The sequence below is a fragment of the Schistocerca nitens genome, chromosome 2, assembly GCF_023898315.1.
Source record: "Schistocerca nitens isolate TAMUIC-IGC-003100 chromosome 2, iqSchNite1.1, whole genome shotgun sequence".
Classification (NCBI taxonomy): Eukaryota; Metazoa; Arthropoda; class Insecta; order Orthoptera; family Acrididae; genus Schistocerca; species Schistocerca nitens.
In genome coordinates this window covers 306,847,285-306,862,915 of record NC_064615.1, presented here as the reverse complement: position 1 = coordinate 306,862,915, position 15,631 = coordinate 306,847,285, and the positions used below count along the sequence as shown (strand labels likewise).

Genomic DNA, 15,631 nt, shown 5'->3' with positions numbered 1-15,631 from the left:
TCTATATACTCCTTCCACCTTTCTGCTTTCCCTTCTTTGCTTAGAACTGGGTTTCCATCTGAGCTCTTGATGTTCATACAAGTGGTTCTCTTATCTCCAAAGGTCTCTTTAATTTTCCTGTAGGCAGTATCTATCTTACCCCTAGTGAGAAAAGCCTCTACATCCTTTCATGTGTCCTCTTGCCATCCCTGCTTAGCCATTTTGCACTTCCTGTCGATCTCATTTTTGAGACGTCTGTATTCATTTTTGCCTGCTTCATTTACTGCATTTTTATATTTTCTCCTTTCATCAATTAAATTCAATATTTCTTCAGTTACCCAAGGATTTCTACTAGCCCTCGTCTTTTTACCTATTTGATCCTCTGCTGCCTTCACTACTTCATCCCTCAAAGCTACCCATTCCTCTTCTACTGTATTTCTTTCCCCCATTCCTGTCAATTGTTCCCTTATGCTCTCCCTGAAACTCTGTACAACCTCTGGTTCTTTCAGTTTATCCAGGTCCCATCTCCTTAAATTCCCACCTTTTTGCAGTTTCTTCAGTTTTAATCTACAGGTCATAACCAATAGATTGTGGTCAGAGTCCACATCTGCCCCTGGAAATGTCTTACAGTTTAAAACCTGGTTCCTAAATCTCTGTCTTACCAGTATATAATCTATCTGATACCTTTTAGTATCTCCAGGGTTCTTCCATGTATACAACCTTCTATCATGATTCAGATGACAGATGGAATTTGTCAGATTCCACTAATTACGACTACATTATTAATTGTCGGTTCATAGGCGCTTTTCTGCCGCTTGTTGTAACTGTTTTTTGAATGTTAGAGCTGGAAGAATAGAAACATCAAATTTTCGCCCTTGGAATATTCGAATTCGCCTTTCGAGAAAATGCAGAATATCCGGCACAAAAGCCGACAACAAAAAGCCAGGCCATGGCTGTCTTCTGGAGGATGTGCCAATGACAGTGATCTCAATAGCAATATTGTACAGCAAAGATACATTGCCAACTCAACCACTGGAGAAGCTCCAAAATTGTGAATCGCGTCTGGTGAACATGCTTTCAATGTTTCTGTCCGATTAAGGCCGGTAAACACAAATACTTGTCGCAGTTATTAATTTATGACATTTAGTTTGCACTCAGTGCATCGATGTAATACAAGTAATTAGACTCTAGCCCCTAAACCTAGTTTGAGAAATGCGAATAAGTCTCATTGACATATAATGAGGATATTGCGGCCCTTACCACCCGCAACTTTGAGACGAAGCTATAGTCATTTCCGAGGTCACTCACAGAACACATCAGCTGGTATTCTTCCTGGCAGTATAACTGAGACTTGGCAACAGCGCAGAATATGTTTGGCAACTCTGAGACCGACGAGTTACTTCCTTGATGGCACAGAACTAGCCTCCTAAATTCACTTGATATTATCGTGTCATTTCAATTGAATAATGTGATTTGCTCTTGAAATGTGACATAAGGATATCAGGTTAATGCTTTTGAGTCAGCGAAAGTCGTTCCACACCGGAAATACAAATACTTCCGCCTCTTATGTTGCGATATATCTGCCATAGTGCCTACTGGGCCAAGAAGTAAGCCAACGACACCACACTTGTCCGCTAGCTCCTAGGTAACGTGCTTGCCTGTCACATGGGCGCTGCCTCTGTTGGCCTTTCGAGACTCGCTGAAAGCCAGATTTTTAATGCTTCTGTTGCAGAGCTTCAAGCAGGCAGATACAAACTCAATAAGGAAATCGTAAGACAACGCTCGGGCAAAATTCGGCTTGCTATTTTTAGTGCCTCTTAGTGTCAGAGCGAAAACCTTACAGTACTGCAAAATTCGTAATTCCAAATGGTTCAAATGGCACTGAGCACTACGGGACTTAACATCTCAGGTCATCAGTCCCCTAGAACTTAGAACTACTTAAACCTAACTAACCCAAGGACATCACACACATCCATGCCCGAGGCAGGATTCGAACCTGCTACCGTAGCGGTCGCGCGGTTCCAGACTGCAGCGCCTAGAACCGCATGGCCACCGCGGCCGGCTCATAATTCCACTTTTGTTTTCTGCCGATATATTTTTTATTGTTGTGAATACATAATTTTTTCTATGAACTGCCACATTTTCATAATACTTGAGAATGATACAGGACATGAAGTAAATACAGACTTTTTCGAAGTCAAAAGTCTGTAATATCCTACTAATTAGTGTTAAAATAGGTTCAATCGTCTCACAGACACTTAATGCTTTATTACGATAGACTGCCATCGTGATATTTCCGTAGTTAGCTGAATTTAATTTGTATTAGTAGAGTGAATATTTTAATTGCGTTTTCCATTAGTTTACTGAACGCAACAGTAATCATCAAAGAGAAATTAATCACCAGTAGAATTTTCTTTCACGATATCTAAAACAATCTGACAATGCTAAAGTAGTTTACAAATTCTACGCCTGTAGAAACCTACTGGTTCTAACGATGTCATTAAACCAGTGTAGTTTGAAGAGTATTTTCGTCTAGAAATGAACTGCCGTGACGATTGACCGATCAAGGGAGGGAAAGGTAAAATTTAACGAGTATATGACGAGAGGGACAAGTGCTTGAGAGATGACTTCCCTATCAATACAAGTGCCTGAGAGACGATTTTCCTATGAATTCCTGGATAGTTTTGTTTCTCAAATCAACAGAGTGCGTTATCATGCAGTAGCACAGGCGATGTAGTTTTGTCGGTCGATTTTCTTACACTGCGACCGAAAGGTGTCTCAGTTGTTCCCAACAAATCCCAGCTGTGATGCACACACCACTTGGGGCAGAATTCGTAGCGCAAAACACATTTTTGGAGCTATCAGATGTAAAATATTATGCTCACACTTCCCTTTGCTCGAGTTTACGCCTTTTGGTGGGGCTCAGCCTTTCATTTCTTCTTAGGAAGTTAACGGTAAAGGCATCATCACTCGTCACTAGTAACAGTACTGCATAGGAATGTTCAGTGAACGACCTGATGACGTTCAATAATAGTCACTCAGTTGATTTTTGTTGTTTCGAATTAGAGCATGCAGTACTCCTACACCATACTTCTGAATTTTTCCTGTTGAATGCAAATGTTGCATGACGGCTAAATGGAAATCCATAACATACACTCCTGGAAATGGAAAAAAGAACACATTGACACCGGTGTGTCAGACCCACCATACTTGCTCCGGACACTGCGAGAGGGCTGTACAAGCAATGATCACACGCACGGCACAGCGGACACACCAGGAACCGCGGTGTTGGCCGTCGAATGGCGCTAGCTGCGCAGCATTTGTGCACCGCCGCCGTCAGTGTCAGCCAGTTTGCCGTGGCATACGGAGCTCCATCGCAGTCTTTAACACTGGTAGCATGCTGCGACAGCGTGGACGTGAACCGTATGTGCAGTTGACGGACTTTGAGCGAGGGCGTATAGTGGGCATGCGGGAGGCCGGGTGGACGTACCGCCGAATTGCTCAACACGTGGGGCGTGAGGTCTCCTCAGTACATCGATGTTGTCGCCAGTGGTCGGCGGAAGGTGCACGTGCCCGTCGACCTGGGACCGGACCGCAGCGACGCACGGATGCACGCCAAGACCGTAGGATCCTACGCAGTGCCGTAGGGGACCACACCGCCACTTCCCAGCAAATTAGGGACACTGTTGCTCCTGGGGTATCGGCGAGGACCATTCGCAACCGTCTCCATGAAGCTGGGCTACGGTCCCGCACACCGTTAGGCCGTCTTCCGCTCACGCCCCAACATCGTGCAGCCCGCCTCCAGTGGTGTCGCGACAGGCGTGAATGGAGGGACGAATGGAGACGTGTCGTCTTCAGCGATGAGAGTCGCTTCTGCCTTGGTGCCAATGATAGTCGTATGCGTGTTTGGCGCCGTGCAGATGAGCGCCACAATCAGGACTGCATACGACCGAGGCACACAGGGCCGACACCCGGCATCATGGTGTGGGGAGCGATCTCCTACACTGGCCGTACACCACTGGTGATCGTCGAGGGGACTCTGAATAGTGCACGGTACATCCAAACCGTCATCGAACCCATCGTTCTACCATTCCTAGACCGGCAAGGGAACTTGCTGTTCCAACAGGACAATGCACGTCCGCATGTATCCCGTGCCACCCAACGTGCTCTAGAAGGTGTAAGTCAACTACCCTGGCCAGCAAGATCTCCGGATCTGTCCCCCATTGAGCATGTTTGGGACTGGATGAAGCGTCGTCTCACGCGGTCTGCACGTCCAGCACGAACGCTGGTCCAACTGAGGCGCCAGGTGGAAATGGCATGGCAAGCCGTTCCACAGGACTACATCCAGCAACTCTACGATCGTCTCCATGGGAGAATAGCAGCCTGCATTGCTGCGAAAGGTGGATATACACTGTACTAGTGCCGACATTGTGCATGCTCTGTTGCCTGTGTCGATGTGCCTGTGGTTCTGTCAGTGTGATCATGTGATGTATCTGACCCCAGGAATGTGTCAATGAAGTTTCCCCTTCCTGGGACAATGAATTCACGGTGTTCTTATTTCAATTTCCAGGAGTGTATATCAGTAGTCGAGACTTCCTTAATGTGGAAAATCATTCATGCCAGAACGATCTTTGTTGAAACAAGAATACCTTTTTCTAGCCTATTTTTCCCAAAAGCACTCGCTCCACACACAGTTCAAATCTTTCTAGCTGCCTCCTCTGCATTCACCTCTCTGTTATACGAAAAGTAAATATTGTGTTGTAGATGTTAGACCTTTTCCCACTTGCGACTCAATTTTACAATGTTTAACGGTAGTTAATGATTTTCAGGTATGCAAAATCCAATGCTTAACTGTAAGTTGATAACTAGAACTTCAGACTCGAAAATGACAGTTGATACATACACTGACAGCGTCGCGTTGCGTTCACCTGTGCGGCGCCGGATTTCAGGCCGCGGGTGGCGTCTGGCCGTCAGTTTTATTGGCCACCTTATGTGAACGACTCGGACTTAAGCTCTGTGGCGAGCGGACGGCGGTCACTTTTTATGTCTAAGACTGTACATTTGTCTCTGAGATTTCAAAATAGAGCTATCTTTTACAAATGTGGACAATTGAAAACTTGTAAGCATGAGAAATCAAGGCACAATTTTAAATTGGTATTCGTGATATCTCCTTCTCATGAGCATTATAGTTTAATTTTCAGTTTGTGTGTCATTTCGAATTAGCGCCTGAGCATGCTATCACTAAAGAGGAAACACAATAAGGAAAATAAAATACTGTTAGTGTACTGAGACAAAATATTTTATTAAAATGTGGAGTTTTACAGTAATAATGCCTGCATATTATCCTAAACAACTGTTCCATAATGTTTTAAATTTGATTGATTCCAGTCGTGCAGAACATCATTCCAGCTCTTTCAGCTGTCCAACTTACAACTTAATCGACGTACTAATTATTTCAACGGGCTATGCAAGTTGATGCACTCCGCGTGCCAGATGTTACCTCCGTTCTAATTTAATATTTATTTTCTGTGTAGCGCCTATGCCGGAGGAGTGTAGCATCCTACCAGGAGGCAAACCACGTGGAGTGCCACAACGAAACAGGGGCCTGCAGTGGATAAGAGCAAACGCATCGAGAGGTGTCTTGTATTTTGCTGATGACGACAACTCTTATGACATTCGGTTATTTGAAGAAGTAAGAAATCAATTTTTACACCGAAATTAATGGAATGTGAGTTCTTTGAAGTTACAGTTGTTTAAAAATTATTTATGAACTTAAATCATCTCGTAATTCCAGTAGTTCCCACATAATTTGAAATGATTGTCTTAAAGAAAAAATCTTCTGTAACTACTTAAATTTCTAGTTTCTGTTGAATAGCATAACACACACGGCAGCCCACTTGTAGCTACATTATTTTCTTTTGTTCTGAGGAAAGCAATTGCAGCCATACCTGGCAACAGATAAATATTTTTATGCTGTAAGAGAGAACGAGAACTAAAGACTAATCCTTATAGTCCTATTTGTGTGGTTTCTGCAGAATATACTGCTTAATGGTACAAGAAATTTTGGAAGGCAGACTAACCTACTGCATAATGTATGCTTACTGGACACCACATTCACTAAGAGAGGTCCATACCTAGTGAAAAATGTGCTGTGCGTCATAGTTTTCAACATGGTGCTATGAAAATGAGTCAGGATTGTTGCACACACATACGTAGATACAAACTGACAGTCAATGAAATGAGGGCATAAAATATCATCATGTTCAAAGCCACAGTGGCTTAGAGCACTTACGGCCATCACAGATTGTAACGATTTCCTCCACACAGACAATGCAAAATAGTGTCTTGCCGTGGGCTCTGGTGCAAGCAGTGCGGTGTAGTGGATAGCAGTCCTGTCTTAAGCATATTTCTAGACGACCTTGGCCTGCATAAACCCCCTTCCACCTTCCCTCTCTTCCCACCCAGCATATGATAAGGACACCAAACCATGAGTACTGTTTCAGGAACGGAAGGTCCAGCCATTTACGTAACGGAAGCCCTGGATCAATGGGAATAAAGTTCCGCAACCAAATCGATGTGGCATGGAGAAGAGCGGATTAAGTGAGGAAAGTTAAAATCGCATTTGATTATTCCTGATGAGAAAAATCACTGGCCATTTACAGGGAAAGAATATGATGAAGGCTAGTGTTGCGAATGTCGGAAACGCTAAACCACCAAAGTCAGGTTCCACGCGCGGCAGCAGCCTAACTGCGTAATGTACATCAACTGTCAGTGATCGTCAATCCAAATTTACCAAATGTTGGGCAGTCATTGCGAATAATAAGTAACATAAAGTACAATTGGTCGTTGTTGTTGTGGTCTTCAGTCCTGAGACTGGTTTGATGCAGCTCTCCATGCTACTCTATCCTGTGCAAGCTTCTTCATCTCCCAGTACCTACTGCAACCTACATCCTTCTGAATCTGCTTAGTGTATTGATCTCTTGGTCTCCCTCTACGATTTTTACCCTCCACGCTGCCCTCCAATGCTAAATTTGTGATCCCTTGATGCCTCAAAACATGTCCTACCAACCGATCCCTTCTTCTAGTCAAGTTGTGCCACAAACTTCTCTTCTCCCCAATCCTATTCAATACCTCCTCATTAGTTATGTGATCTACCCATCTAATCTTCAGCATTCTTCTGTAGCACCACATTTCGAAAGCTTCTATTCTCTTCTTGTCCAAACTGGTTATCGCCCATGTTTCACTTCCATACATACAAATACTTTCAGAAACGACTTCCTCACACATAAACCTATACTCGATGTTAACAAATTTCTCTTCTTCAGAAACGATTTCCTTGCCATTGCCAGTCTACATTTTATATCCTCTCTACTTCGACCATCATCAGTTATTTTACTCCCTAAATAGCAAAACTCCTTTACTACTTTAAGTGTCTCATTTCCTAATCTAATCCCCTCAGCATCACCCGATTTAATTTGACTACATTCCATTATCCTCGTTTTGCTTTTGTTGATGTTCATCTTATATCCTCCTTTCAAGACACTGTCCATTCCGTTCAACTGCTCTTCCCAGTCCTTTGCTGTCTCTGACAGAATTACAATGTCATCGGCGAACCTCAAAGTTTTTACTTCTTCTCCATGAATTTTAATACCTGCTCCGAATTTTTCTTTTGTTTCCTTTACTGCTTGCTCAATATACAGATTGAATAACATCGGGGAGAGGCTACAACCCTGTCTCACTCCTTTCCCAACCACTGCTTCCCTTTCATGCCCCTCGACTCTTATAACTGCCATCTGGTTTCTGTACAAATTGTAAATAGCCTTTCGCTCCCTGTATTTTACCCCTGCCACCTTTAGAATTTGAAAGAGAGTATTCCGGTTAACGTTGTCAAAAGCTTTCTCTAAGTCTACAAATGCTAGAAACGTAGGTTTGCCTTTCCTTAATCTTTCTTCTAAGGTAAGTCGTAAGGTCAGTATTGCCTCACGTGTTCCAACATTTCTACGGAATCCAAACTGATCTTCCCCGAGGTCCGCTTCTACCAGTTTTTCCATTCGTCTGTAAAGAATTCGCGTTAGTATTTTGCAGCTGTGACTTATTAAACTGATAGTTCGGTAATTTTCACATCTGTCAACACCTGCTTTCTTTGGTATTGGAATTATTATATTCTTTTTGAAGTCTGTGGGTATTTCGCCTGTCTCATACATCTTGCTCACCAGATGGTAGAGTTTTGTCATGACTGGCTCCCCCAAGGCCATCAGTAGTTCTAATGGAATGTTGTCTACTCCCGGGGCCTTGTTTCGACTCAGGTCTTTAAGTGCTCTGTCAAACTCTTCACGCAGTATCTTATCTCCCATTTCATCTTCATCTACATCCTCTTCCATTTCCATAATACTGTCCTCAAGTACATCGTTTGTATTCCCTTTTGCCTGCTTCATTTACTGCATTTTTATATTTTCTCCTTTCATCAATTAAATTCAATATTTCTTCTGTTACCCAAGGATTTCTACTAGCACTTGTCTTTTTACCTATTTGATCATCTGCTGCCTTCACTACTTCATCCCTCAGAGCTACCCATTCTTCTTCTACTGTATTTCTTTCCCCCATTCCTGTCAATTGTTCCCTTATACTCTCCCTGAAACTCTCTACAACCTCTGGTTCTTTCAGTTTATCCAGGTCCCACCTCCTTAAATTCCTACCTTTTTGCAGTTTCTTCAGTTTCAATCTGCAGTTCATAACCAATAGATTGTGGTCAGAATCCACATCTGCCCCTGGAAATGTCTTACAATTTAAAACCTGGTTTCTAAATCTCTGTCTTACCATTATATAATCTATCTGATACCTATTAGTATCTCCAGGATTCTTCCAGGTATACAACCTTCTTTTATGATTCTTGAACCAAGTGTTAGCTATGATTAAATTATGCTCTGTGCAAAATTCTACAAGGCGGCTTCCTCTTTCATTTCTTCCCCCCAATCCATATTCACCTACTATGTTTCCTTCTCTCCCTTTTCCTACTGACGAATTCCAGTCACCCATGACTATTAAATTTTCGTCTCCCTTCACTACCTGAATAAATTCTTTTATCTCGTCATACATTTCATAAATTTCTTCATCATCTGCATAGCTAGTTGGCATATAAACTTGTACTACTGTAGTAGGCATGGGCTTTGTGTCTATCTTGGCCACAATAATGCGTTCACTATGCTGTTTGTAGTAGCTAACCCGCACTCCTATTTTTTTATTCATTATTAAACCTACTCCTGCATTACCCCTATTTGATTTTGTATTTATAACCCTGTAATCACCTGACCAGAAGTCTTGTTCCTCCTGCCACCGAACTTCACTAATTCCCACTATATCTAACTTTAACCTATCCATTTCCCTTTTTAAATTTTCTAACCTACCTGCCCGATTAAGGGATCTGACATTCCACGCTCCGATCCAATTGGTCGTATTGAATTAAATAAATGGTATTGGGTGGCGTCACAATTAAATGATGTGGCTAGTCAAGAAAGTTTTAACTCTAATGACTCTTTATTCATTCAGCAGCTCTTTGAAATAGAGTCTTTAAAGTTTGTGGTTTTATACAAATTATTAAAATAGTTAACAATAAAATAAATCCATATGTGAAGCATGCTGTAGCGTATTAGTATGAAAATGTAATAGTTTTCCCGATACCAAATACTCATAGAGCACAACTCAACAACACATCACAGCTGCTGAATTTTGACTAAGTCCCACAGCAGTTGTTAAAGTAACTAGTGCGACCACATGATGTCCAAGATAAACTATCAGTTAAAAGCTATTCTTACAACCTAAGTACCACTTCACTTGTGTAACGTTCACTCCCCTTTCCATACCACCTGCTGGCCACCAGTTGACCTCTGGCCACACCACCAGCGCCGCTCAGCGCCAAGGATACATGCGACCTCTTATAGATCCGCGCCAGTTGAATAGAGTCTGTCTCCCTTTCAACTTATAGTCTTTCTTAAATATCATGCTTAATAAAATGGAATGATAAGTTAGATTTAGCACCACGCTTTGCCTAACACTGTTACAATACACGTTTATGCGCTATAGAAAGTCAATTCTCCCTAGTTCGGATAGTACCAGACATCAAATATTACAATCAACAACTTCACATCATTTAGTAATAATGGAATTCTGCACAGTGTTGTATTAAAGAAATAATAGACAACTAGAATGTGTTGATGATTGATGATGAGAGTATAATGCAGGATGCATTGTTTGTGTTCAAGTGGAAGCCATGATATCTGACCCCGGTATGCACTAAATCAATGTTACAACTTAATGCTACATTGATTGTGGTTGTGTAGCGTTCACGTCCAGTAGCAAGAGCACAGTGCAACGGTATGGTGCAATGTCTGTCAAGATCGCGCTTAGTTCTTACTCGTTATGAAGCCTGATACATTTCCCAAATGATTTACTTCCACTCAAAAGTTAACTTCCGTATAACTACATATATCACAGACATGGATTGTAGATTAAAACTGAATAAACTGCCGAAAGATATGAATTTAAGGAGATGGAACATGGATAAACTGAAAGAACTAGAGGTCATAGAGAGTTTTAGAGTGCACATAAGAGAACGGTTGGCAAGAATAGGGGAAAGGAACACAGTAGGAGAAGAATGGATAGCTTTTACAGATGAAATAGTGAAGGCAGTAGAGGATCAAGTAGGTAAAAAGACGAGGCCTAGTAGAAATCCTTGGATAACAAAAGACATACTGAATTTAATTGGTGAAAGGAGAAAATATAAAAATGCGGTAAATGAAGCAGGCGAAAATGAATACAAAAGTCTCAAACATGAGATCGACGAGGAGGGCAAAATAGTTAAGCGGGAATTGTTAGTGGACAAATGTGAAGATGTAGATGCATATATCACTAGGGGTACGATAGATGCCACCTATAGAAAAATTAAAGAGAGCTTTGGAGAAAGGAGACCTTCATGTATGACTATCAAGTGCTCAGGTGTAAACCAGTCAGAAGCAAAGAGGAGAAAGAGGAAAGCTTGAAGGAGTATATAAAGGGTCTATAAAAGTGAAATGTACGTGAAGGCAATATTATGGAAATGGAAGACGACGTAAATGAAGATGAGGTGGGAGATATGATACTGTGTGAAGAATTTGACGGAGCACTGAAAGACCTATGTATAAACAAATCCCAGGGAGTGGAAAACATTCCGTTATAACTACTGATAACCTTGGGAGAGCCAGCCATGAGTAAACGCTTTCATCTGGTGAGGAGTATATATGATACAGCCGAAATAACCTGAGACTTTGAGAAGAATGTAGTAATTCGAATTATAAAGAAAGCAGGTGCTGAAAAGTGCGAAAATTACCGAACTTTCAGTTTAATAAGTCACGGTTGCAAAATACTAACACGAATTCTTCACAGACGAATGGAAAAACTTGTAGAAGCCGACCTCGGGGAAGATCAGTTTGGATTCCGTAAAAATGTAGGAACACGCGAGACAGTACTGACCCTATGACTATCTTAGAAGCTAAGTTAAGGAAAGGCTAACGTACGTATATAGGATTTGTAGACTTAGAGAAAGCTTTTGACAACGTTTACTACAATACTCTCTTTCAAATACTGAAGGTGGCACGGGTTAAACACAGGAGCGAAAGGCTAATTACAATATGTACAGAAATCAGAAGGCACTTATAAGGGTCGAGGGCTTTGGAAGGGAAGCAATTGTTGAGAAGGGAGTGAGACATGGTTGTAGCCTATCCCCGATGTTATTCAATCTGTATATTGAGCAAGCAGTAAAGGAAACCAAAGAAAAATTTGGAAAAAAATGGTTCAAATGGCTCTAAGCACTATGGGACATAACATCTCAGGTCATCAGTCCCATAGACTTAGAACTACTTATACCTGACTAACCTAAGGACATAACACACATCCATGCCCGAGGCAGGATTCGAACCTGCGACCATGGCAGCAGCGCGGTTCCACACTGAAGCGCCTAGAACTTCTCGGCCACCGCGGCCGGCTGAAAAATTTGGAGTAGGAATTAAAATCGAGGGAGCAGAAATAAGAACCATGAGATTTTCCAATGACATTGCAATTCTATCAGAGACGGCAAAGGACTTGGGACAACAGTTGAACAGAATGGACAGTGTCTTTCAATGAGAATGTAAGATGAACATCAACAAAAGGAAAACGAGGATAATGGAATGTAGTAGAATTAAATCAGATGAAGCTGACGGAATTAGATTAGGAAATGAGAAACTTAAAGTAGCAGAGCAGGTTTGCTATTTGGGAAGGAAATTAAGTGACGATTGTTGAACTATAGAGGATGTAAAATGTAGACTGGCAATGGCAAGGAAAGCGTTTCTGAAGAAGAGAAATTTGTTAACGTCGAGTATAGATTTAAGTGTCGGGAAGTCTTTTCTGAAAGTATTTTTATGGAGTGTAGCCATGTAGTGAAGTGAAACATGGACAATAAATAGTTTAGACAAGAAGAGAATAGAAGTTTTCGAAACATCGTGCTACACAAGAATGCTGAAGACGCGGTGGGTAGACCACGTAATTAATGAGGAGGTGCTGAACAGAATTGGGGAGAAGAGGGTTTTGTGGCACAACTTGATAAGAAAAAGAGTTCGGTTGGTAGGACACGTTCTAAGGCAAGGGACCACCAATTTAGTACTGGAGAGAAGCGTGGTGGGTAAAAATCGTAGAGGGAGACCAAGAGATGAGTACACTAAGCAGATTGAGAAGGATGTAGATTGTAGTAGTTACTCGGAGACGAAGAGGCTTGCACAGGATAGAGTAGCATGGAGACCTGCATCAAACCAGTCTGTGAACTGAAGATCACAACAACAACAACGTCACAGAGACCAGGATTTCATTATAAGCGTTACGGTTACTTAGTGATCTTTCGTGTACTCAATATAGTTGTAGAATGAGCAGCTGAATTAATATTTAGTCTTTAATTTTTCGACATTCCTTAACTTTAAATGTTACATAAGTCTCAGTTCTCAGCGCTGACCCAGCTCCCTGTCCACCATTCTTGTCTTAACGAGCTGCACCTGCCAATCCTATCTTTCAGGTGGTGAACCATCGTTGGTTCAGGAATTCACTGGTGCCGCTCAAGCTGATAGCCTGACCGTCGCCGCCGTGGCCGAACATTACTTTTGTGCTCTCAAGACTTTAAGATCTTAGCTGGCTGGGCGTTTTCCACCACACGTGCTATGTAACACCAAGTATCCATCTTAACATAAACTCGATTACCATTTGTGCTCTGTACACTGCAGTGAAACGCGGGTGTTTTTCAGAGGAATCTCTTATAAATACTAATAATAACTGAACATCAATCTTGTTATTCGCAATAATTTTTCTCAGTACTTCCCATCCTCCTCTTCATCACTCGTGGCTTATACACCATTGGTCTATACACCATAGTGTGACAAAACATCAGCAGCTGAGCTATCCTTCTTATAAAATGGCAATATGTTACTGAGATAAGCCACTTTGGCATTCCGAAATACTGTAATGAAATGATTACATTTGATACAACAGAGGACCAAGAATGGTCCGATCAGTACTCCCCAGTGAAGCAGTTCACTCAAATGGTACTCCACGGCTCCGAGCACACAGCCCCATACAAAATGCAACACAATCACAGCGACCCGGCGTGCTACCAGAACCACCAGGCAGTAAACCAAAATCGTACTAAGCCAAACCAAGGACCGACTTTTAAAATAACGAGACCTAGCCCGGGCCGGACAACAGACCAAATGCCGGGAAATTCATAAGAAACCTCAGCCAACTTAATACCAAAACAACAATTTATGAACAATATGCAAAACAAGACCTCTCAGTCCAAAGGCTTCCGTTTAGTCGCGAAGGTGGCTCCGACCCGCGTGCTGAGGTGCCAAGCATCGTATGGAGTGCCGAATGAAGCTTAATCTTCGTTAACGGAAAGCGGAAGCACCACAAGACAAATCTAACTGCGCAAGGCAGACTCTACGGAGTGCCACTCGGACTAGGAACTTGAAGATCAAACATAAAGCACCCAGACTAACGTGCCGCTGAACGTCGCACTTCCATCACCAGCGTCTAGTAGAGTACGGAGAGCAGCGTACCCCATCGATATACATCCATGGGACGGTGAACGAGGATAGCAATCCCAGCGACGGAGAACAGGTGGACGAAATGACATCCCGGCGCACATAGAAGGTATTTCAAACTCAGCCTCGACAAACTACAACAGGCGAGATTTTGCTCCCCTTGCGAATCAAGTTAAACGGCACACCACGGCGCTGTCCACACTATTAACCGTAAAACCACGGTCCGGTCTTCCCTTCGGGCCCACTCGGCGTCCAGACGCAAACAACGCCAGCCGAGCCGAACTGTCTCCACGCCAAGGCAGCCACCTCTTATCTCCTCACACGCCTCCAGCTAAGCTGCGTCCAGCGATCACACACCGAAACAACCGCCTAACGCCAAAGCGCCGTCTGAGTGAAAACTCAGCACTAAGATCGATACGGACTTGGAAATAAGCGAGCACCGTAACAGATAGCACGACATTTTCAGAGCACCCATTGTTATCTGCTGTATTTTCCCCAAATACTCACGCTTCCATTTTAAGAAAAACGTTTAATCAGCCCTGAAGCACTTTATTAAAAGACAACACACCGCTAACCAAGTAGCACAGTGAGATATATTAGCAGAACAAATTCCGCAATGCAACAAATACAGACTTGCTACGTTCGCTCTGTACCTATTTAGTGAGTGACGACTTGACAGCGGGTCACAGGAAGTTAACAGTCAGTCAGACTCTGATCCACAGACCCTCACGTGATTGCCAAGGACTCGGTCCCTGCCTCCCTGCCTTTACTGTGCCGCTCGTGATTTCTGCCGTGTGCCGCAGCAGGACCTCACAGCACGCCACTGCCGTCAGCGTATCACAGTTTAGCATCCAAGCAATAAATTGCACTCCAAACACTCTCTCTGCCTTTGAATAGGGTAGGGAGCAGTAGAGGTAAAGCATTTTACTAAAAAAAGAAGCATTCAGAAGCCCCCAGCGTGCACACTCGACAATCTAGGAAGCTAGCTAGGAAGAGACGGCACAGACTCTAGCTTTGGACCCCTCTGTTCACTTCCGCTCTCACGTTGTATGCTCAAACACCCCGTGTGCTGGCAGTGAAGTGATTTCATTTTCCAGTTGCGTTTTTGTTGTCTGTTGCACATAAATTCAAACAGACGTAGTTAAATTGTCCTGATAGACAGCATGCTTCCAGAACTCAGTTTGCCGTCCCGTCCATTGTAATCACTGCAAGTAGTTTGGTGCTATCCTATGAATTGCTTTTCTGGCCAATGTTGTAATATAATTACCATTCTAGTAGCTGTAAACAGCTGTATTTGTTGCTTAACTAGGTGCTTTTGGGTAAGGAGTAATGGTATGTGCACTGAAAAAAGAAAAACATGTATGCTGCTTACAGCAGTGCTAGTACGGTGGAGCGATTTGCAGATTTCAGCGGCTGGGGGGTTCACAAAAGATACAAATATGTGTGCCGTAATTACGCATTAGCACAGCCTCGTGTAACGTTGCCACTGTTGGTGTATGACAATGTAGCACCCAAGCAATGAATCCAAAAGTGTGTAGCAGTCTCTGGCATCCACA

The 15,631-nt window shown here is 42.8% G+C and overlaps 1 protein-coding gene across 1 annotated transcript in view; it reads left to right on the top strand.

The window, feature by feature from the left end:
* LOC126235001 (galactosylgalactosylxylosylprotein 3-beta-glucuronosyltransferase P-like) overlaps nucleotides 1-15,631 on the top strand; it is a 187,266-nt gene that overhangs the window by 128,105 nt on the left and 43,530 nt on the right. Inside the window, exon 3 of the mRNA XM_049943737.1 lies at nucleotides 5,514-5,671. Coding sequence (XP_049799694.1) covers nucleotides 5,514-5,671 — 158 coding nt within the window. The remainder of the gene's footprint in view (nucleotides 1-5,513; nucleotides 5,672-15,631) is intronic.